The sequence below is a fragment of the Herpailurus yagouaroundi genome, unplaced genomic scaffold (assembly GCF_014898765.1).
Source record: "Herpailurus yagouaroundi ecotype Mexico unplaced genomic scaffold, PumYag 205, whole genome shotgun sequence".
NCBI classification, from domain to species: Eukaryota; Metazoa; Chordata; class Mammalia; order Carnivora; family Felidae; genus Herpailurus; species Herpailurus yagouaroundi.
The window spans coordinates 3,142,463-3,166,595 of NW_024412436.1; the positions used below are offsets into that span (position 1 = coordinate 3,142,463).

A 24,133-nucleotide genomic window follows, 5' to 3' on the forward strand; every position below is an offset into this window, starting at 1 on the left:
TTATAATGTATCTTATAGAACATTATTCTCCATGATTGAAATTTTGGGGTGAGTTATATCACGATGTACTTATCTCTCCCCAGATTTGGGACATTCTCAGCTATTATTTCTTTAAGTAAATTTTCTGCCTCTTTCTTTTTCTTTTCATTCTGGGACTCCAGTGATATATAGATTGTTTTTCTTAATACACAAGCTTTAGGTTAGCTCCTCCTGCTGTGCATCTTCATTTCCAATGCCCTGTGCACTTGCATTACCTGTGACAATACCATGCAGGCCAAAGAATACACATTTACAGCATAATTAGAGATTCATCCATCTTATATCCATAGTTCATTTCTTTTTATTATTAAGATGGTCTTTCATTCATTAAGGGCTAGTGGAATGTTTCCAGTTTGTTTGTTTTTTTTTCAATTACAAATAACGTCGCTGTGGACATTCATGTGCAAGTATTCACATGGACATTTGCTTTCTTTTCCTAAGGTAAAATACTTTGTGATGGAATGCTGGGATCATAGGTGTATGTTTATCTTTCTAAGAAATTGTGAAATGGTTTTATGCATGATTGTACTATTTTATCTTCTCATAATCAGTACATCAGGGTTCCATTTGTTTCACATCCTCACCAACAGTTGATGTGGTCAATTTCGTTAATTTTAGCCATTTAAAAATGTATGCAGTGGTATCATATTGTGTCTTAATTTTCATTTTCATAGCAACTAATTGTATTAAACATCTCTTCGTGTGTTTATCTGTCATTTTGTATCTTCTGTTATATCATCTCTTAAATATTTTGTTTAATTTTTTTATTGGATTGCTCTCTTATTGAATTTTGAGAGTTCTTTATTTGCATTGGATACAAGCCTTTATCAGACTTATAATTTGCAGACATTCTCTCCCAGTTTTTGGCTTATCTTTTTATTCTCCTAAGAAGATTTTTTGGAGATAAGAATTTTTAATTAAAAAAATGTTTTTGATGTTTATTTATTTTAGAGAGAGAAAGAGAGAGAAAGCACAAGCAGGGGAGGGGCAGAGAGAGAGACATACACAGAATCCAAAGCATGCTTCAGACTCTGAGCTGTCAGCACAAAGCCCGACGCGGGGCTCGAACTCACAAACCATGAGATGATGACCTGAGCTGAAGTCAGATGCTTAACTGACTGAGCCACCCAGGTGCCCCGAGAATTTTTAATTTTTATGTAGTACAATTGCTTTCATATTTTCTGAATTACAATTTTGGTATTGTATCTAAGGAATTCTTTTCTAACTGCTAAGATTTTATTCTGTGTTTTCTTTTACAAGTTTTATGTCTTAGGTTTTTATAGTTAAGTCTAAAATACATTTTGAGTTAAGTTTTGTATGTGGAGTGAGGAATGGATCAAAGTTCTTTATTCTTTTTGCTTATACATATACAGTTATTCAAGCATTATTTGTTTAAAACACTATCCTTTTATCCTTTATCTATTGGATTTTTTTTCTATTTTTGTGAAAATCTTTTATCCATGTATGTGCATTCTCATTTCTAGATTCTACTTTGTGCTGCCCATCCTTTTTATAGATCTTGATACCAACAGCACAGTATCTTCAGTGTTGTGGGTTTATAGAAAATATTAAAATGAAGTAGTATTAGGCCTCCCAATGTTTTTCTTTTCCCCAAAGGTGTTTTTGCTATCTAGGTATTTTGCATTTTCATATTACTTTATAAGCAGTGTATTCATTTCTACCAAAAAAAAAATCTGGGATATTGATTCAGGCAGCATTGAATATATATATTAATTTGGGAAGATTAATAAGAAGGATCTTAACAATATGAGTCTTTTGACACAAGGATTTGTCTCTACATTTATTTAGATCTTCTTTAATATGTCATAGTGGTATTTTATTGTTTTCAGGTTTTTCATATCTTTTGTCAGATTTACCCCTAAGCACATTTCATATTTTTCTTGCCATTCTATATACTCTTTTTTAAAAAAATCTCAAGTTTTGATTATTTGTTGCTAGTATATATAAATATAATTGGTTTTTATATATTGGTTCTCTATTGCATAGCCTTGGTAAATTCATTTATTAATTACTTCTAGTAACTTTTTTTAAAGATTCCATTATATTTTCTATGTAGATGATTATGTTTTCTATAAATGAAAATAGTTTTATCTTTTCAAATCAGGAAACTTCTTATCATTTAGTTTCCTTGTCATTAATTGCATTGATTGATTTTTCAAATGCTATATCAACCTTGGACTCCTGTATTAAAATTCACTTGTATTATCCTTTTTATATATCAGTGGATTAAATTTACTAAAATTTTGTTTAGAATTTTTGCTTCTTTTTTGTTTTTAAGTTTATTTATTTTTATTTTGACAGAGAGCAAATGAGGTACAAGTAGCAGGGGAGGGACACAGAGAAGGACAGACAGAATCCCAAGCAGGCTCTGCACTGTCAGTGCAGAGCCTGATGTGGGGCTCGAACTCATGAACCATGAGATGATGACCTGAGCCGAGATCAAGAGTTGGATGTTTTAACTAACTGAGCCACCCAGGTGCCCCTAGAGTTTTTGCTTCTATATTCACAAGGGATATTTGTGTGTTGTTTTCTTTTGTTGTAAAAATTTCATGAAATGCTGGCTTCATAGGTTGAGTTGGGATTTATTCCATCCTATTTAACTTTCTAGGAGAGTATGTGCAGAATTGCTATCAATTCTTTAAAGGTTGGGTAAGATACTCCAGTAAAGCCATTTGAGCTCTTGAATTTTCTTTATGGGAAAATTTTAAGTTGCAAATTCAATTTCTTTAATAAGTACTGGTCACATTCTCTTTTTCTTCTTGAATGAGCTCTGGTAGCTTGAATCTTTAAAGGAATTTCTACCTTTCAGATTGTTTTATATTATTATTCCCTTATCTTATTAATACCTATAGAATCTATAGTGATATAAACTCTCTCAATGCAGAAATTGATGGTATGTCTTTTTTTTTTTTACTCCTGATCTTTCAAGTTGGAAGATTATCATTTTTTAATCTCAAAGAACCAACTTCTGGTTCCATTGATTTTCTGTACATGTATATTTTTTATTTCATTGATTTCTGTTCAGATTTTTATTATTTCCTTTTCTGAACTTATTTTGAGTTCAGTTTGCTATTCTTTTTGTAGTTTCTTAAGGTGGAAGTGGGATCATTTATTCAAGATCTTCTATACTAAAGGTGTTTAGGGCTATAAGTTTCTCTTTAAGCACTGTTTTAGAACTATCCCACAGATTTTAGTATGTCTTGTTTTTATTCTCATTTTTATTCAGTTCAAAATACCTTTTAATTCCCCTTTTTATTTCTTCTTTGACTCATAGGTTGTTTAGAAAGGAGTTATTTTGTTTCCAAATATTTGGGGATTTCTCAGAGACCTTTGTGTTACCAATTTTGAATGTAATCCCATTGTCATTAGAGAAAATACTCTTTTTAAGTTTTTATGCAAATTCCAGTTATCATACAGTGTATTATTATTTCAGTTATATAACAGTGATTCAGCACCTCCATACATCACCTGGTGCTCATCACAAGTGCATTATTTAACCTATCCCCACACCCACCTATTTAACCTGTCCCTCTATCCACCTCCCCTCTGGTAACCATCAGTTTGTTCTCTGTAGTTAAGAGTCTGTTTCTTGGTTTGTCTCTCCCTCTTTCTTTTCCCTTTGATCATTTGTTCTGTTTCTTAAATCTTACATGAGTGAAGTCATATGGTATTCATCTTTCTCTATTATGCTTAACATTATATTCTGCAGCTCTATCCATGTCATTGCCAATGGCAATATTTCATTCTTTTTTATGGCTGAGTAATATCCCATGGTATATCTATACCACATCATCCTTACCCATTCATCAGTTAGTGAACACTTGGGGTGTTTCCATAATTTGGCTATTGTAGATAATGCTGCTATAAACATCAGGGGGCATGTATCCCTTTGAATTAGTATTTTTGTATTCTTTGGATAGTGCAGTTGCTGGATCATGGGGCAGTTTTTATTTTCAACTTTTTGAGGAACCTCCATACTGTTTTCCAGAGTGGCTGCACCAGTTTGCATTTCCACCAACAGTGCAAGAGGGTTACCCTTTCTCCACATCCTTGTCAACACCTGTTGTTTCTTGTGTTTTTTTATTTTAACCATTCTGATAGGTGCGAGGTGATATCTCAGTGTAATTCTTTTAAGTGTGTTTATTTTGAGACCGAGAGTGAGCAGGGGCGGGGCAGAGAGAGGGGGGATAGAGGATCTAAAGTGGGCTCTGCGCTGACAGCAGAGAGCCTGATGCGGGACTAGAACTCGAGAGCCGAGATCATGAACTCAGCCAAAGTTGGATACTCAACCGACTGAGCCACTCAGGTGCCCCTCAGTGTAATTTTGATTTGTATTTCCCTCATAAGGTGTGGTGTTTAGCATCTTTTCATGTGTCTGTTGGTTATTTGGATGTCTTCTTTGGAAAAATTTCTCATGTTTTCTGTCCATTTTTTACTTTTTTTTTTAATTTTTCTAATCACTAACTGAAATTGAGTCTTTTATTATGAGTTCAGGCTACAGATCCCCCTAAGATTAATAGGACTTGTAACTTCATTGCCGGTAGAAACGTCAGAAGTTTTCATATCACATCATAGTTGATGTAGATACCTTGAATTACCATTTATGTTCCTTAGTATTTAGAAAATTATGGCAATTATCAGATAAGCGTCTATATCTTGTTATTAAGTATGTCAGTAATGCAGCACATTTATTTCTGTATTGCAAATTGATTCTTTTTTTTTTTAAATATGAAATTTATTGTCAAATTGGTTTCCATACAACATGCAGTGCTCATCCCAACAGGTGCCCTCCTCAATGCCCATCATCCACTTTCCCCTCCCTCCCACCCTCCATCAACCCTCAGTTTATTCTCAGTTTTAAGAGAATAAAAACTTGGTTTGCCTGCTTCCCTCTCTGTAACTTTTTTTTTCCCCTTCCCCTCCCCCATGGTCTTTTGTTAAGTTTCTCAGGATCCACATAAGAGTGAAAACATACGGTATCTTTCTCTGTATGACTTATTTCACTTAGCATAACACTCTCCAGTTCCATCCACGTTGCTACAAAGGGCCATATTTCATTCTTTCTCTTGCCAAGTAGTACTCTATTGTATATATAAACCACGACTTCTTTATCCATTCATCAGTTGATGGACATTTAGGCTCTTTCCACAATTTGGCTATTGTTGAGAGTGCTGCTATAAACATTGGGGTACAAGGGCCCCTATGCATCAGCACTCCTGTATCCCTTGGGTAAATTCCTAGCAGTGATATTGCTGGGTCATAGGGTAGATCTTTTTTTAATTTTTTGAGGAACCTCCACACTGTTTTCCAGAGCGGCTGCACCAGTTTGCATTCCCACCAACAGTGCAAGAGGGTTCCCGTTTCTCCACATCCTCTCCAGCATCTATAGTCTCCTGATTTGTTCATTTTGGCCACCCTGACTGGCGTGAGGTGATATCTGAGTGTGGTTTTGATTTGTATTTCCCTGATAAGGAGCGACGTTGAGCATCTTTTCATGTGCCTGTTGGCCATCCGGATGTCTTCTTTAGAGAAGTGTCTATTCATGTTTTCTGCCCATTTCTTCACTGGATTATTTGTTTTTCGGGTGTGGAGTTTGGTGAGCTCTTTATAGATTTTGGATACTAGCCCTTTGTCCGATATGTCATTTGCAAATATCTTTTCCCATTCCACTGGTTGCCTTTTAGTTTTGTTGGTTGTTTCCTTTGCTGTGCAGAAGCTTTTTATCTTCATAAGGTCCCAGTAGTTCATTTTTGCTTTTAATTCCCTTGCCTTTGGGGATGTGTCAAGTAAGAAATTGCTATGGCTGAGGTCAGAGAGGTTTTTTTCCTGCTTTCTCCTTTAGGGTTTTGATGGTTTCCTGTCTCACCTTTAGGTCCTTTATCCATTTTGAGTTAATTTGTGTGAATGGTGTAAGAAAGTGGTCTAGTTTCATTCTTCTGCGTGTTGCTGTCCAGTTCTCCCAGCACCATTTGCTAAAGAGACTGTTTTTTTTTCCATTGGATGTTCTTGCCTGCTTTGTCAAAGATGAGTTGGCCATACTTTTGTGGGACCAATTCTGGAGTCTCTATTCTATTCCATTGGTCTATGTGTCTGTTTTTATGCCAATACCATGCTGTCTTCATGAGTACAGCTTTGTAGTAGAGGCTAAAGTCTGGGATTGTGATGCCTCCCACTTGATCATGGTGAATAATTCTTTTTACATGCTGTTGAATTCAATTTGCTAGTATCTTGTTGAGAATTTTTGCGTCCATATATATCAGGAATATTAGCCTGTAGTTCTCTTTTTTTGCTGGGTCTCTGTTTTGGGAATCAAAGTAATGCTGGCTTCATAGAATGAGTCTGGAAGTTTTCCTTCCCTTTTTTATTTTTTGGAATAGCTTGAGAAGGATAGTTATTATCTTTGCTTTAAATGTCTGGTAGAATTTCCCAGGGAAGCCATCTGGTCCTGGACTCTTATTTGTTGGGAGATTTTTGATAACTGATTAATTTCTTCACTGGTTATGGGTCTGTTCAAATTTTCTATTTCTTCCTGTTTGAGTTTTGGAAGTGTGTGGGTGCTTAGGAATTTGTCCATTTCTTCTAGGTTGTCTATTTTGTTGGCATATAATTTTTCATAGTATTCCCTGATAATTGCTTGTATTTCTGAAGGACTGGTTTTAATAATTCCATTTTCATTCATGATTTTATCTATTTGGGTCCTTTCCCTTTTATTTTTGAGAAGCCTGGCTAGAGGTTTATCAATTTTGTTTATTTTTCCAAAAAACCAACTCTTGGTTTCATTGATCTGCTCTACATTTTTTTTAGATTCTATATTGTTTATTTCTGCTCTGATCTTTATTATTTCTCTTCTTCTGCTGGGTTTGGGGTATCTTTGCTGTTCTTCTATTTCCTTTAGGTGTGCTGTTAGATTTTGTATTTGGAATTTTTCTTGTTTCTTGAGATAGGCCTGGATTGCAATGTATTTTCCTCTCAGGACTGCCTTCTCTGCATCCCAAAGCATTTGGATTGTTGTATTTTCATTTTTGTTTGTTTCCATATATTTTTTAATTTCTTCTCTAATTGCCTGGTTGACCCATTCATTCTTTAGTAGGGTGTTCTTTAACCTCCATGCTTTTGGAGGTTTTCCAGACTTTTTCCTGTGGTTGATTTCAAGTTTCATAGCATTGTGGTCTGAAAGTGTGCATGGTATGATCTCAATTCTTTTATACTTATGAAGGGCTGTTTTGTGACCCAGTATGTGATCTATCTTGGAGAATGTTCCGTGTGCACTCTAGAAGAAAGTATATTCTGTTGCTTTGGGATGCAGAGTTCTAAATATATCTGTCAAGTACGTTTGATCCAATATATCATTTAGGGCCCTTGTTTATTTATTTCTCTGTCTAGATGTTCTATCCATTGTTGTAAGTGGAGTATTAAAGTCCCCTGCAGTTACCACATTCTTATCAATAAGGTTGCTTATGTTTGTGATTAATTGTTTTATATATTTGGAGGCTCCCGCAAAGACATTTGGGCATATAGACATTTATAATTGTTAGCTCTTCCTGATGGATAGACCCTGTAATTATTATATAATGCCCTTCTTTATCTCTTTTTACAGCCTCTAATTTAAAGTCTAGTTTGTCTGATATAAGTATGGCTACTCCAGCTTTCTTTTGACTTCCAGTAGCATGATAGATAGTTCTCCATCCCCTCACTTTCAATCTGTGAAGGTGTCCTTAGGTCTAAAATGAGTTTCTTGTAGACAGCAAATAGATGGGTCTTGGGTTTTTTTTATCCATTCTGATACCCTATGTCTTTTGCTTGGAGCATTTAGTCCATTTACATTCAGTGTTATTATTGAAAGATAGGGGTTTAGAGTCATTGTGAGGTCTGTAGGTTTCATGCTTGTAGTGGTGTCTCTGGTGCTTTGTGGGCCTTGCAACATTTCACTCACAGAATCCGCCTTAGGAGCTCTTGTAGGGCTGGTTTAATGGTGATGTATTCCTTCAGTTTTTGTTTGTTTGGGAAAACCTTTATCTCTCCTTCTATTCTGAATGACAGACTTGCTGGATAAAGGATTCTTGGCTGCATATTTTTTTCTGTTCATCACATTGAAGATTTCCTGCCATTCCTTTCTGGCCTGCCAAGTTTCAGTGGATAGGTCTGCTACTACCTGTATGTGTCTACCTTTGTATGTTAGGGCCCGTTTATCCCTAGCTGCTTTCAGAATTCTCTCTGTATCCTTGTATTTTGCCAATTTGACTATGATATGTCATGCAGAAGATCGATTCAAGTTATGTCTGAAGGGAGTTCTCTGTGTCTCTTGGATTTCAATACCTGTTTCCTTCCCCAGACCAGGGAAGTTCTCAGCTATGATTTGTTCAAGTACACCTTCAGCCCCTTTCTCTTCTTCTTCTTCTGGAAATCCTATGATACGGATATTGTTCTGTTTGATTGCATCACTTAGTTCTCTAATTCTCCCCCTCATACTCCTGGATTTTTTTATCTCTCTTTTTCTCAGCTTCTTCTTTTTCCATAATTTTATCTTCTAATTCACCTATTCTCTCCTCTGCCTCTTCAATCCATGCTATGGCCACCTCCATTTTATTTTGCACCTCATTTATAGCATTTTTAAATTAATCATGAGTATTTTTTAGTCCCTTGATCTCTGTAGCAATAGATTCTCTCCTGACCTCTATGCTTTTTTCAAGCCCAGGGATTAATTTTATGACTATTATTCTAAATTCTTGTTCCATTATATTGCTTAAATCGGTTTGGATCAATTCATTAGGTGTCACTACTTCCTGGAGCTTCTTTTGAGGAGAATTCTTCCATTTTATCATTTTTCCTACTTTTCTGTCCCTTATGCATTTTAAAAAGCTTGTATGCTGTACACCTGTGAGCACTGCTATATTAAAGGAGGGTTAGGGAAATGTTTTTTCGGGAATTGTTACTTGGTCTCTGTTGTTGTGACTTTGGTTATTTTATTATCCTACTCATAGTAATATTTTGTACCCTCCACCAGGTGTGCTTTGATTTGTTCCTTGGAGTAGTCCTGTAAAGGAAAACATATAGACCAACAGGAGACAGAAACACGCAAACACACAAACAAATAACACAAATAAACAAAAACAAAATGCTAAAGACTAAAAACAAAACACTGACTACAAGTAGAGAAGAGGGTGGAGGCGGTGCTGATGGAAGAGCATATATAAGGAGAGAAATGACAGGGGCAGGGTGGGGAATTCATGTTGATTAGGCAGAGAGACTAAAAGGCTTAACCCAGAGAGAGAGAAAGGAAAATAAAGGAGGCAGGGAAAATGAGACGAGATAAAATTACCCAGACAGAGAAACTGTATGGCTTGATTAGACAGACCAATAACCAGAGTAACCAGCCTAGGGGAAGGAAGAGATAAGGAGGGGAAATGGCACGGTGGGGAAGGGGGGGGGCGGTGGGTAGAATATATCTATATATCCAGAATTGACCTAGAGTTAATCCAGGCAATGCTGCATCACTTGTTGGGAGGAGCTGTCCACAGTGTCTGTGCTGCTCAGGTGGTTACACAGTTATCCACTGCAAGGGGGTGTGGTTTGGCGTATTCTGAACCCACCTCCACTATGGGCCCCAGGAGTGATCCCTGAGGCCCCACTGTGGTGGTGGTGGTGGTGGTTTCGTGCGGGGGTGTGGGGGGATGTGGCGGGAGAGGGGGTATGGTGATCTCCCAGTCTCTTCTCCACAGAGCCAGACCCGGTAGAGTCCATTTGAATCGTCCTCACCGTGCCCTGGGGTGCAGACGGGGCTGTCCTTCTCACTCCACCAACTCCCCTAACCCTGTGCTTGGCTAGGATTCAGAGTCGCCCCAGCTGGCTTGTTCTGTGCCACTGAGCTTCAGGGAAGACCGACTTCTATTGCGGACTGAGAGCTGTCGCCCTCACCACGAGCCCCCTGGTGGCGGATGCAGGCAGCCTTTGTCTTTTACCAAAGCACTCCAGGGAAACGGCCACCTTATCCTCCTGCAGACTGAGCCCTTAGCTCAGCCACTGTTCCGGGGGTGGCGGAAGCAGGCAGGTTCTGTGCTGTCACGCAGCCTTCCAGGGAGGGAACCACTTTCTCCAGCTGCAGACTGAGCCTCTGATCTACCACTGCACCCAGGGCTGGCTCCCCTCCTCCCCAGGTGCGTGAACAGGGAGCCAGGCCTCAGTCTGAAGAAAGCCCAGCAGTTAGAGATGGGATCCCTCTCAGCCTCAGTCCAAGGTCTTTCTCCTGTCCAGTTACAGTCCTGCACTTCCCTAGCCGCTCTTTCTCTTCCTTTTGTTTCTCTGCAGAAGGGGGTCCCTCCCCTCCGTGCCCACGTGGCCTTTTTTTTTTTTTTTTATCTCCCCCAGTTCGCAGTTACCCACCTATCTTTTTTCCAGCTTTCCCATTTTCTTCCTAATAGTTTCAGTCTCTTTTCCTCCCAGGCTCTGGTGTTCAAAGAGAGACGTGGGACTTATGGATCCTCCTACTTCTCCGCCATGTTGGCCCAGATCCTCCAGTCTTTATTTTAAAGTCGTTTGTCCAATATAAGTATTGCTACTCTGGCCTTCTTTTGACATCCATCTGCATGATAAATTTTTCTCCATCCCCTCAACTTTCAATCTGGAGGTGTTGTCAGGTCTAAAATGAGTCTTTTATTGGCGGTATATAGATACATCCATTCTTATACTCTGTATCTTTTGATTGAAGCATTTCGTCCATTTGTATTCAAAGTAATAATTGATATGTATTTATTGCCATTTTATTACTTGTTTTGTCATTGTTTCTGGAGACTTTTTGTGATCCTTTCTTGTATTTATCACTTTTGGTTTCTCCTTTGCACTCAAAGAATCCCTTTTAATGATTCTTGCAGGGCTTGTTTAGTGATCCTGATCTCTTTTAGTTCTTGTTTGGCTGGGAAACTCTTTTATCTCTCCTTATATTCTGAATGATAGCCTGGCTGGATAGAGTATTCTTGGATGCATATTTTTCCTATTTGCACTTTGAATATATCATGCCACTCCCTTCTAGCTTTTGTTTTGTTGAGAAATCATGCCACTCCCTTCTAGCTCTAAGTTTTGTTGAGAAATCTCTAGCTACCCTGATGGCTCTTCTCGTAAAGTAAGGACTTCTTTTGCCTTACTGCTTTTAAGATTTTTTTCTTTTATCACTGTATTTTATATATTTAATTTTTTTTTCAACGTTTATTTATTTTTGGGACAGAGAGAGACAGAGCATGAATGGGCGAGGGGCACAGAGAGAGGGAGACACAGAATCGGAAACAGGCTCCAGGCTCTGAGCCATCAGCCCAGAGCCCGATGCGGGGCTCGAACTCACGGACCGTGAGATCGTGACCTGGTTGAAGTCGGACGCTTAACTGACTGCGCCACCCAGGCGCCCCATATATATTTAATTTTAATATGTCTTGGTGTTGGGTCTGCTTTTGTTGATTTTGATAGGAGTTCTCTGTGCCTCCTGAATCTAGATGACTGTTTCCTTCCTCCAGATTAAGGAAGGTTTCAGCTATTACTTCTTCAAATAAATTTTCTGCCCCCTTTTCTCTCTCTTCTTCTGGGATGCTTTAATACAAATGTTAGTATGTTTGATGGGGTCACTGAGTTCCCTAGTCTATTCTTGTGTTGCATAATTCTTTCTCTCTTTTCTTCTGCTTCATTATTTTCCATTATTTTGTCTTAGGTCATTAATTCATTCCTCTGCTTCTTCCAGCCTGCTCTTCAGTGCATCAAGCCTGTTTCCAATCTTGTTTATTGCATTCTTTGTCTCTGATTAATTCTTTTTAACTCTTTTATGTCTGTTGTAAGGGTTTCACTGATATTTTCCATTCTTTTCTCAAGCCCAGTGAATATCCTTATAATCATTGCTTTAAATTCTCCATCAGGCATGTTACTTATATCTGTTTTGCTGTGACCTTGTCTTATTCTTTCATTTGGGATAAGTCCTCCATTTTGGCATTTTGTCTAAGCCTCTGCCTTCTGTATATTAGAAAAGCCAGTTCCTCTGTTCCTCTTTTCCTGAAAATAATGGCCTTATAATGAAGAGGGCGTGTAGTGCCCAGGGCCTGGCACTTCAGGGAGTGTCTTTGGTATGTGATGCATGTGCTCTGCTATTGTGTTTTGGCTGTTCTGTTTTTCAGACCACTTGTCTGTAGAGGCTTTCCTTGCCTGCAGTGGGTAGTGTCTGGTACCTCACCTGAATGTGGCAAGTTTTAACTAGATGTGCTGCGATCTGCTTGTGAAATGAGACCTGACACCAACTCCACCAGAACTGAGGCCCCTGCAGAACTCTCTGGTCAGGAGTGTGTGAGCAGGTGTTTGTGTGGGTCTTCTGCAGGAGGGGCCCCGATGCTGCACTGGGCTGTGCTGGAACTGAAAAGCAAGGTTGACTGATGTGGGCAGTTCCACTGGACCACAGTGGGGTGGGGCCTGGTTTGTGCAAGTTAGGCAGTCAGTGTCAGTGTTGCTCTGTTTTCTGCAAATGGCTCTGTTTTTTATGCTGAGGGGTGGTGGGAGGGAAATGCTGCCATCCAACTTCTTTCTTCCCATAGAGGAGTCTCCTTGAATGCTGCCTCTCAGGGATGTGCTCAGAGAAGAGGGAATAATCTCCCATCTGTGTGCCCCAGGCATCATACTCTGCTCCTGGGTTATTTGCCTGCCTTGTCTTCAGGAGTAGGGCAGTGCCCTAAGGGCTCTATCCTAGCCAAGCCCACTGACCTTTAAAACTCCAGGCTTTAAGTCTTGTTTGCAAGAACTCACAAAATTCAGCCCCTTTTTGTTTTCCAAGTCAGTGGCTTTGGGGAAATATTTGCTTTGTGTGGGTGTGTACTCTCTCTCTATCCCTCTTCCTCCCTCCCTACCTCTCTCCCTCTCCCTTTCCCCTGTTCCTGTCTCTCTCCCTTCTCTGTGACCATGGCTTCCTCCCCTCCATAGCACCCATGGTCCATTTCTCCCCTAAACTACGTCTCTGCACTTTCTACTTTTTTAGATGTGGCCTCTCCTCTCCTTTTAGTTGTGGAGTTCATTCTGTCAGTCTTCAGGTTGATTTCTGGGGTATTTAGGATGATTTGATAGTTATCTAGTTGTGTTCATGGGATGAGACAAGCCTAGGGTCCTCTTACGCCACTGCCATCTTCCGCACTCTTCTGAGAAAATACTTTTTATGAACTGAATTTTTAATTTATTGAGACTTGTTTGATGGTCTAGAGTATGGCCTCAGCAGATGTTGCATATGCAATTGAATGTGCATTCTGATCTTGTTCTGTGGAGTGTTTTGTAAATGTCCATGAGAAGTCAGTTGCTAATGTGTTCAAATCTCTACATCTTGTTGATTTTCTTTGTATTTGTTCTATTATTCCAAGAGTAATATTATAATATCTGACTATATTTATGGATTTAACTATTTTTCCTGCAGTTCTGTTAGGTTTCGCTCCATGAATTTTAAACTTTTTTATCTTAAGGATGGAAAGATACAAGATCATCACATCCTCTTGACCCTTACCATTATGAAAATGATCTTCATTATCCCTGCTAATATTCTTTTATCTGAAATCATTTTTCTCTTGTACTAATATAGACACTCCAGCTCTGTTCTGACTAGTGTTAGCATGCTGTATATTTGTCCATCCTTTTAAGATATTTATATCTTTATACTAAACTGTGTTTTTTATACACAGTACATAGTCTAGTCTTGCTTTTATTTATTTTTTATCTTTTTCCCTCTTTGTCTTCCTTGTCTGCATTCTTATGGTTGAAGGAGTTTTTTTAACTCTGTTTTATCTCCGTTGTTGGCTTAGCTATAACTCTTTTGTTGGTTGCTTTAAGGTTTATTAAATATATAAATATTTAAATATGTTAAATATTTAAATATATTTATATTATATATCTTTAATCATAAGTTGTCTGCCTCCAAGTATACATATTTAACCTATCAGAAGTTAATTCTGCCTTCAGATAATATTGCACCACTTCATCTGTGGTATGAGAACCATTACTCCTGTTTCTTCCCATCTCAACTTTATGCTATTATAATTAACATTGGTTATATTTATATATTATAAACCCTACAATACATTATTATACATTTACATATAAATGCTTTTGTTTTAAAGATATTTAAATATTAACAAAATAAAGTTACCATTTCCATTGATTTTGTTTTTTTGAGTAGATTCATATGCCTGTCTGGTGTTTCTCTTTCTTCCTGAAAGATTTCCTTTAATATTTCTTGTAAGACAGATTTTGTGATGATGAATTATTTTAATTTTTTGTGTTTAAAATTCATTTTTTTCCTTTTTTGAAATATTTTTACTTGTTTAGAATTTAAGGGTGACTTTCCTTTTTGTTAGTAAAGATGTTGTTCTACCCTTGACTTGTTTGCATTGTTTTTACTGGTAACTCTTCTGTCATCTTTTTTTCTTTTTTGGTCTGCATATAGAGTTTCTTTTTCTCTAGTTGCTTTCAGATTGTCTATCATTTGTTTTGACCAGTTTGATTATGATGTGCCTTGGTGTAGTTTTCTTCATGTTTCTTGTTCTTAGGTTCATTGCCTATATTGGAACTGTGGGTGTATAATTTTATCATATTTGGAAAATTATTGGCTAATTATTGGCTAATTATTTCCAAAATTATCATATTGGAAAATTATTTCTTCTAGGACTTCAATTACAGGTATATTAGGCCACTTTATTATTTTTTTGTTTATTTATTTATTTATTTATTTATTTATTTACTTCTTACTTACAGCATGCCTGAGCAGGGTAGGTGCACAGAGAGGGAGAGAGGGAATCCCAAACAGGCTCCACACTGTCAATGCAGAGCCCAGTGTGGCACTTGATGTCATGAACCATGAGATCATGACCTGAGCCGAAATCAAGAGTCAGATTCTTAACTGGCTGAGCTACCCAGACCCCCTGTTAGGCCACTTTATACTTTCTGCGTAATTCACTGATAATCTTTACATTTTTGCTGGTTTTTTTTTTCTTTTTTAATTTTGGAAAGTTTCTGTGGCTATGTCTTCAATTTTATTAATCTTTTCTAATCTCTAAATTACTATCCCACTTAGTATATGATCTCAGTCATTAGAGTGTCCATTGCTAAAAGTTGATTTGAATCTTTTTTATAGCCTCCATGTCTCTACCTAAGTTTCAGAATATCTTGAAAATGGTTGTCTGTTAATGTTTCTTGGTGTTACCAAGGTGGTAACCTTGGTGTCGATTCTAGGACAGTTTCAGTTAGCTGAGTTTTCTTCTCCTTACAGGTTTTATTTTCCTGCTTTTGTAAATGGCTTTTAATTTTTGATTGAATTCCTGAGAGTATGAAATTTACATTGTTTGGTGTTGGATATTTTTTTATTCCTATAAATATTTTTGAACTTTCTGCTGGGACATAGTTAAATTACTTGGAAGCAGTTTGATTCTTTTGGATGTTTCTATTATGATTTGGTAGCATGGATATCGCAGCGTTTAGTCTAAAGATTATGATTTCCTACTTTCAGGGCAAAACCCTTCTGAGTACTTTACCTAATGCCACATGAATTATGAAGTTTCTACTATGGCTGGGAGAAACAAGCATTATTTCCAGCCTTGCGTGTTCACCATGTACTTTGTCTTCCAATTCTGTTACTTTGTTTGGCTTCCAGCCTCAGATTCCTAAGTCACATGGCTAGTTAGAACACAAGGTAGTTCTCCACAGAACTCCAGAATTCTCTCTGTGTACAGCTTTCTCCTCTCTGGTACTCTTTTCTGTGAACTCTAGCCACTTTGGCTTCCCTGGTCTCTTGGTTCCATCTCTTCAACTCTGGGTGTCTTTTGGGTTTGGCCAGGATTTTCCCTCTCTGTGTCATGTCTTAGAGACTCTCAAGGCAGTATTCTGGGGCAATCATAGAACCATCTCATTTATTTCTTATCTGTTGGGTCACTGTCCTTCATTACCTGATGTTCATTGCTGTGAAAGCCTTTATTTTGTATATTTTAATCTGGTGGTGGTTGTGGTTGTTACTGTTTCAGGTAAGGGTTTAAATCTGGTGCCTGTTATTCTGTCGTACTAATTTCCTAGAGCTGCCGAAACAAAGTATCACAAACTGGCTCATGTAATAAAACAATAGAAATTTATGCTGTCATAGTTTCTGCAGGTTAGAAAGCCAAAATCAAGGTGTTAGCAGGACCGTGTTCTCCCTGAAGGCTCCATAGAAGAATCCTTCTTTGGCTCTTCCTAGCTTTTGGTAGCTTCCCATAATCCTTGGTGTTTCTTCGCTTATGGCTGCATCGCTCCATTCTGTGCCTCCATCTTCACATGGCTGCCCTCCCATTGTAGCCGTGTCCTTTGCCATTCTTACAAGGACATAAGTCATTGGATTCAAGGTCCACCCTGATCCAATATGACCTCATCTTAACTAATTACTTCTACAAAGACCCATTTCCAAATAGGGTCAAATTCTGATCTTCTATGGGACATGAATTTTGGAAGAACACTATTTAACCCATTATATCTCTTTTGGTTGCAAGCAGAATTCTACTATTTGCTTTTTCAACACAATTTCATTAAAAAAATTTTTTTAGAGAAATCGATTCATTGAGTGCTAAAACACTGTTTAAATCAGAGAGTATACAATACAAATTTTTTAAGTCCCAGTTTTTTAAGTGTATTTCTTGGTTTGAGACAGAGAAATGAGCCGTTTGTTGTCATGAATATTAGGAGAACAGAACTAAAATACATCAAAGATAGTCACACACATCCCACAGTATTTACAGGGAATACCTTCTGTCTTTCCATGGAAAGACAGCATGGAAAACAGGGTCAGAATGATCCTGTAGAAACTTCCTAATGAAAACAACCCAGTCAGCTTATCTTAAAGTTGAGCATGGCTGCCACAGAACCCCATCCAGGGCTCCCGTGCTTCCTTTGCTGCTCCAAAGATACTGTGCCAATTGGGCAATGCTTGTGTGCAGCCAACATATGGGACGCAAAAAGTCCAAGGTCCCTAGAACAGGACTAGGTCCTGGGGACACTCCCCTCCCTCCCAGATCCATCTGAAAGATACTTTAGACTTCAACACAACTTTAAAACCTTTTAATAGTACCTTGCATGGAGAGTCAGCATGATGCAGTAGTGTAAATACATGAGCTTTGGATTCAGGTAGGCTTGAATTTTAATTTAGCTCTATCACTTTCTTACTGTGTGGCTAAGGCAAGTTATTTAACTTCTCTGAACCTGGGACTGCCTGTCTGTAAAATTGATAATACTTCTTTTCCCACAAAATTTTCTTAGAGATAAAATGGTTTGCTGTTTATATATCAACTAGTACAGTGCCTGCTATACAGTAGCCTTAATTAGTATGAATTCCTTTTACATCTCCAATATTTGTTAAATAAATTACATATTTACAACTATTGCATATATTTCTTATTTTCATAAAGATATAGAGATGGTTTATAAGAACACATGAAATGCTGTAAAGTAATGAGTAAACCAAGGCCATAGTACTATGTTGATCATAATAGCCTAAAAATTCTGACAAACCTTTCAAGTCTTAACTCTGAAGCTTCCTGTCAGTCAAGGCAAAATGGAAAATATTGTGTGTTACAAATTCTCACTGTCAAAAGGGATGAATCATAGGAGTTTCTTAGGAGAACCTAAACATTTTTATTACAGTATCTAAAAGAAATTTTACTTAGAATTAGTAAACAGTGCCTTAACTTTGTCTAGTGTCACAACTGTGTTACTGAATTTAGTATGACCATTATCTATAGTAACTATCAGAAAATCAGTTTGAGTATGAAAAATAGATTTTAGTATCCTCACACTTAGCTCTAGCTATATTATATGTTTTGGATTATAGTTCTTTTTGTTGTTATTAGTGAGCATACACTTTTATATTAGTTTCAGGTGTGCAGTATAGTGACACTATACACACAGTATTTCCATACATCACCCTGTGCCCGTCACAGGTGCACTCCTTAATCCCCATCACCTATTTGACCTGTCTCCCCCTCCCCTCTGGTAACCATCAGTTTGTTCTTGGATTATAGTTCTTTTTAACGTAGCAGCTCCTAGTTGTTGAAGTTTTACCTTGTTTTCTACATGTATAAAATTATTTTTCCATCTACCTGTCTTACTATTTATTAACATATACCTTTAATGCCATTTGCTTACAATTAAGCTCTAAGCTCCAAGAAGGTAGGAATCATTATCTTGTTTTGGTTAGTGCCCTTCTCAGGATCATAAGAAAATGATTGTGTGTGTGTGTGTGTGTGTGTGTGTGTGTGTGTGTGTGTATAGTTTTAATTTTTATAACATATGTATTTCTCAGTAACAACAAATGTTTTCTAATGAGCCAACTAATAATAAATTAAAAACTTTTAAATATAATCTTCTTAGAACTACATCTGTTACTATGCTGAGTAGAAATGACTTATTAAATTGTTGATTCAGTATGCCAGTCATTTTACACTCACCTGTTTTACTCTTTTAGTTGCTCTTTATCTGCTTCTGAATCTTGCTGAGGATACACGCACAGAACTGAAGATGAGGAACAAGAACATAGTTCACATGCTGGTGAAGGCTCTTGATCGGGACAATTTTGAGCTACTTATTCTAGTTGTGTCATTCTTGAAGAAACTCAGCATTTTTATGGAGAATAAAAATGATATGGTAACTTACATTTAAATAGTCCATGTTCACCATTTTCAAGTTAGAAATATTTTGATAAGAAATAAACATATTATTCCCCTACTGAGATTATTCTGAATGAAAATTTTACAATGGCAGCAACTCTCTTAAATGGCTTCATTAGGAAGTATATTCCTTATTAGTTCATACTACACTAAATTGAAACTATCTGAATAAAAAATGTTTCCTAATATATTGTATAGGATGAGTCTTTCCATATTAAACATAATATGTAGAAAGTAATTTAAACTTAACATTGTCCTTCAGAAGCATCTGGTTTGTTATTTTCCTTTAAATTATTTTTTTCTCCTGCATTTCTGATATTGGTGTGCGGAATTGCAATCTAGCCCAGTCTTTCCTTTTTCGCCTACCATCCCAGTTGGTAGCCACAACTTGTTGATTCTACTTAAGTGTCTCTTGAAGCTGTACCTCCTTTTTATTCTCAGTGCTGTTGTATTAGTTCATGCCATCTTTATTTACACCCTCTTCCTTTCTTGTTGAATATTATAGTAGGCTTCTATTTGCCATCTTATATTGTGTTGATGGGTGATCTTTCAGAAATACAAGTTGATTATATAGTATTTCCCCTTCTGAAAAGTATACACAATTCAGAAATAATGTAAAGGTAGAGTAGAAATTATCTGCTTTTTTCCCACATCATTAAAAAAGCTTTGTAAGCACAGTGTTACACTGTATAGATATTATATTAACCAGAACTTGTTTTCAGATATTTAAGTTGTTTATAATTATAGCTATTTTAAAAAACACTTGAGTGGACACATTTGTATATGCATCATTGTCTATATTTCTGATTAATTTCTTAGGATAGATTCCTAGATGTGGAGTCATTAGATCATTGGCCTTAACTGTATTGAGGACCATTTTAGAAGTATATGCCAATACAAGTCATTATATGACTGTGTATTATTGGTATAAGTAGATTCTCTTTCAGATAGTCTAAATATACATATTTCTGCCTGTTTTTTCCTTCTTTTGGAGTTAAAAAGTACTTCTTTAGGAAGTACCTTATGCTTATTGAATGGCACAGCGTGCTCTTTGAAAACCTGAGACTGATACATCAGATTTAATAAGTGCCTTGAATTCTGATACTTGAAATACATGAAATTTTGTTTTAACCACAGATATTTAGTATCTGTCATTTTCATCATTAGTATATAATTATTGATGATCACTGTATGCCTGATATTAAGATTGAATTTACTTAGATTAATAAAAAATATGTTTTTTATTTTCATTGATATTATTTTAAAGAAGAATATGATGAGATGGTGATATATACACTCTTGAGTAGAGTGTAGGTAAATAATTGCTTTCTCTTGCTACAAGTTGAAATAATTCTTCCATTTTTGTGTTTATATTAAGTTCACCTTTAGTACGTTTGCAAAATTCAAATTAATTTGCCATCAGCATGTATCTACTACATTTTGGTTAGATTTGTATTTAGGAAATAAACTTTTTATGTGTTCATTCTATCAAAAGTGATCTCAAAATTATTATTAAAAATAATTTTCTGGTAAGGTCATAGATTTGGAAGATCCCATATAAATTGTCTCATCAAATCTCACTTTTTATTGAGGAGGAAAAACTGAGGTTCAGAAAAGGTCATTTTTCCAAAGTCATAAAAATGATGCAATTAGCCAGATTTTTACCATAGATGGCATGCATTTCATCTTTCACCGTGGAAGAAGTACATTTTATTTAAGGGCATTGGTAGAATCACGATTTTCAGAGCTTGACTAGACCTTACATCTATGTCTAGATCTAGCTAATTTTGCAGATAAATTAGCAGAAAATCAGAGAGGTTAAGGAATTTGCTCAAAGAAACATCTGTGGATATTTGGCTTCCTACTCTTTCTCTCTGCTCCCAGGGCAAAACAAAACAAAAAATCTTTATGTTTTTTAAAAAGATATTTTTGGCAAAGATTAAGTATCAGCAACTTTTAAATGTTGGCCTCTAGGAACACTGAAAAAGAATTGGCTGAAATAAATTTGCTGATAGATTGTTAATAAACTGTCACTTTATATAAAACATTTAGTAAAAGTACTAATTAATTATAAATTCCATTTTATAGACATAGATTTGAAAGGGCATTGCATGTTGAGATAATTATTAAATTTAGCTTGTGGGATTGGGCTTTTATCAATCAAAAACACATGATTAGAAGGCTATGTCTAGTGTTTAACCATCTGATTGGACCACATGGTACATACTTCACATTCCATTTTTTGCAATGGAAATGCAAATTAATTTTTTAAAACTCTCATTACTTTATTAGGTTTGCTATAACAACCATTGTGTAATGTTCTTATTTCAAAAGAAATATATTAACTTGATTTAATTAGTAACAGATGAAGCCTGTGGCAATTTTATTTAAAAGGGGTGGAGAGGAGGAATTGTTGCTCTATTTTTGAGGATGTATTATGTGTCTAAATAAAGTGTTCATTTTACTGTTGTTGTGAACTAATACTGACCTTTTTAGGGTTAATATATTTTAAAGGAAATTTAATTTACTTAAAAAAGTCTTTCAATTAATGATTTAAATTGACTTTGCCTATTTACTAAATAAATACAATATAACAAAAAGGGAATAAGAAATATTAGAGTATGATTTTAATAGGAACAAGAGAAAGGGTATATATTCCTTAGATTTCTTATTTTCTTACTAAGTTTGAGAGGTTTTTTAAAATATTTTTAAATTTTGAATAGGTCTTTTAACAGTTATTATGTCTTGTAAGTATTTTCTCCTTTTCTATGACTTGTCTTTTCATAAAGCAGAAGGTTTTGTCATGAGGTCCAGTATATCAAAAAGTGTTTTTAATAGATTGCATTTTGGTGTTGTACCTAAGAAATATTTGCTTAACTCAGGATCCCAAAAAGTTTTCCCTGTTTTCTCTGAGAAATTTTGTAAGATTTGTGTTATTTTTGTTTTAGTTTAGGATATCCATTTTTAGTTAATATTATATGTGGTACAAGGTATGGATCAAGATTCATGTTTGAATGTAGGTGTCCAGTTGTTCCAGCCCCATTTGTTGAAAAGCCTGTCCGTTCTCCACATAATTGTCTTTGCGATTGCTTTTGTACTTCTGTTGAAAATCAGAACAGGCTATATATGTGTGGTTTTATTTTTGTACTCTCTCGTATTTAATTTATCTACCTGTCTGTGCTTTCACTGATATATCTTTGTCTTTATTACTGTAGCTTTATAGTAAGTCTTAAAATCAGATAGTATAAGCCCTCAAATGTTATTATTCTTTTTCAGAGTATTCTGGCTATTTCATGTTGTTTACCTTTCTATATACATTTAGAATCAACTAGTCTATTTCTTTTTTTTTTTTTTCAACGTTTATTTTTTTATTTTTGGGACATAGAGAGACAGAGCATGAACGGGGAGGAGCAGAGAGAGAGGGAGACACAGAATCGGAAACAGGCTCCAGGCTCTGAGCCATCAGCCCAGAGCCTGATGCCGGGCTCGAACTCACGGACCGCGAGATCGTGACCTGGCTGAAGTCGGACGCTTAACCGACTGCGCCACCCAGGCGCCCCAACAACTAGTCTATTTCTTAAAAAAATAAAAATAAAAAATCCTGGAATCTTGACTGGGATTGCATTAACTCTATCGGCAGGATTCAATATATTAACCATACTGGATTTTCCTCCATGAGTATGGTATAGCTCTCCATTTATTTAGAAACTTCTTGATCACTTCCATCATTTTATGGCTTATAGCACATATATTTTGCACATATTTTGTTAGATTTATACCTAAGTGTTTTGCTATTAGAAATAATAGGGGGTTTTTTGTTTTGTTTTTTATTTTAGGGAGAGAGAGCATAAGCGGGAGACAGGGGCAGAGGGAGAGAGAGAATCTTAAGTAGGCTTTATGCTGAGTGTGGAGCCTGACATGGGGCTCAATCCCATGATCCCAGGATCATGACCTGAGCTGAAATCAAGAGTCAGACAACTCAATGACTGAGCCACACAGGCACCCAGCTATAGTAGTTTTTAAAAAATAAATGGTTTCCTGTTATTGACGGGTAGCATACAGAAGTTACATTTGACTTTTGTGAATTTTCCTTGTGTCTTATGACCTTGCTGAATTCAGTTTTTTAATTATAATGGCTCTTTGTAGATTCTTGGAGATTTGCTAAGTAGACAATTATGTTTTCTATAAACAAATGTTTATTTAATTCTAATCTGCATGTTCTTTCTTTCTTTCTTTCTTTCTTTCTTTCTTTCTTTCTTTCTTTCTTTCATTGTACTGGTTAGGTCCTCTAGTATGATGTTAAAAAGGAATGCTGTAAGTGGATACCCCTTTCTTTTTACTGATCTTAGGCAGAAAGCAATTCTTTTACTATTAAATATGATATTAAGTAGGTTTTTTTGTAGATACTGTATCAGTTTACTTAAGTTCTATTCTATTTCTGGTTTGCTGAGACTTTATCAGGAATGGATGTTGGATTTTGTTAAGTGTCTTTTCTACATCAGTTGAGATGATCACATGGTTTTTCTTCTTTAGACTGTTGATACAGTGAATTGTGTTAATTGACTTTAGATATTGAGCCAGTCTTGCATTCCAAGGAGAAACACCACTTGGTCACGATATATTATCTTTTTATATATTGTTAGATTTGATTAGGTAATATATTGTTGAGGATTTTTGTGTATGTGTTTATGAGGGAATACTAGTTTATAGTTTTCTTATGATGACTTGGTCTGCTTTTGCTATTAGAATAACAGTGTTCTTATAGAATGAGTTGGGGGAGCATTCTGTTTTTAATTTTTCTGGAAGGGTTGGTGTAGAATTGGTATCATTTCAATCTAAATATTAAAAAAACTATTAATGTTATTTATTTCTTTTTGAGTGGTAGCTTTGTAGTTTTAATCTTTCAAGGAATGTATCCATTTCATCTACGTTGTCAAATGTATGGGCAAACAAGTTTTTGTACTTTTTCCTTCTTACGTTTTTAAAGTCCAAAGGTGTGATGTGATTATTCCTCATTTCATTACTGATATTGGTAATTTGTTTCTTTTCTCTTTCTCTGTCTCTTTTTTTGTAAGTTAGTGGTTTGTCAATATTATTGATATTTTCAGATAGCCAGCTTTTGGTTTGATTTGGGGAATATATTTTCACTGAATTGAAAATTCTAGGTTGACATACTTTATAAATATCACTTCATTATTTTCTGGCTTTCATAGTTTTTGACACGAAGTGTGAGGTAATTCTTATCTTTTGTCTTCTATATGTAATGAGTCTTTTATTTTCTACCTGCCTCCAAGATTTTATCTTTGCTTTTCAACAGTTTGAACATATATCTCTCTAGGCACGTGTGTGTGTGTGTGTGTGTGTGTGTGTGTGTGTGTGTGTGTGTGTGT

General features: G+C 36.1%; 1 protein-coding gene and 1 long non-coding RNA gene across 3 annotated transcripts in view; both read left to right on the plus strand.

Moving 5' to 3' along the window:
• The window catches only part of KIFAP3 (kinesin associated protein 3), a 177,713-nt gene that overhangs the window by 49,210 nt on the left and 104,370 nt on the right, over positions 1-24,133 (plus strand). For both annotated transcript variants that reach the window (XM_040451611.1, XM_040451612.1), the window contains one exon: positions 18,542-18,720. In XM_040451611.1, coding sequence (XP_040307545.1) covers positions 18,542-18,720 — 179 coding nt within the window. The remainder of the gene's footprint in view (positions 1-18,541; positions 18,721-24,133) is intronic.
• On the plus strand, positions 7,478-10,715 carry LOC121014975 (uncharacterized). The gene is made up of 2 exons (XR_005783543.1): positions 7,478-7,675; positions 10,590-10,715. It is a non-coding gene; the product is annotated as an uncharacterized LOC121014975 (long non-coding RNA).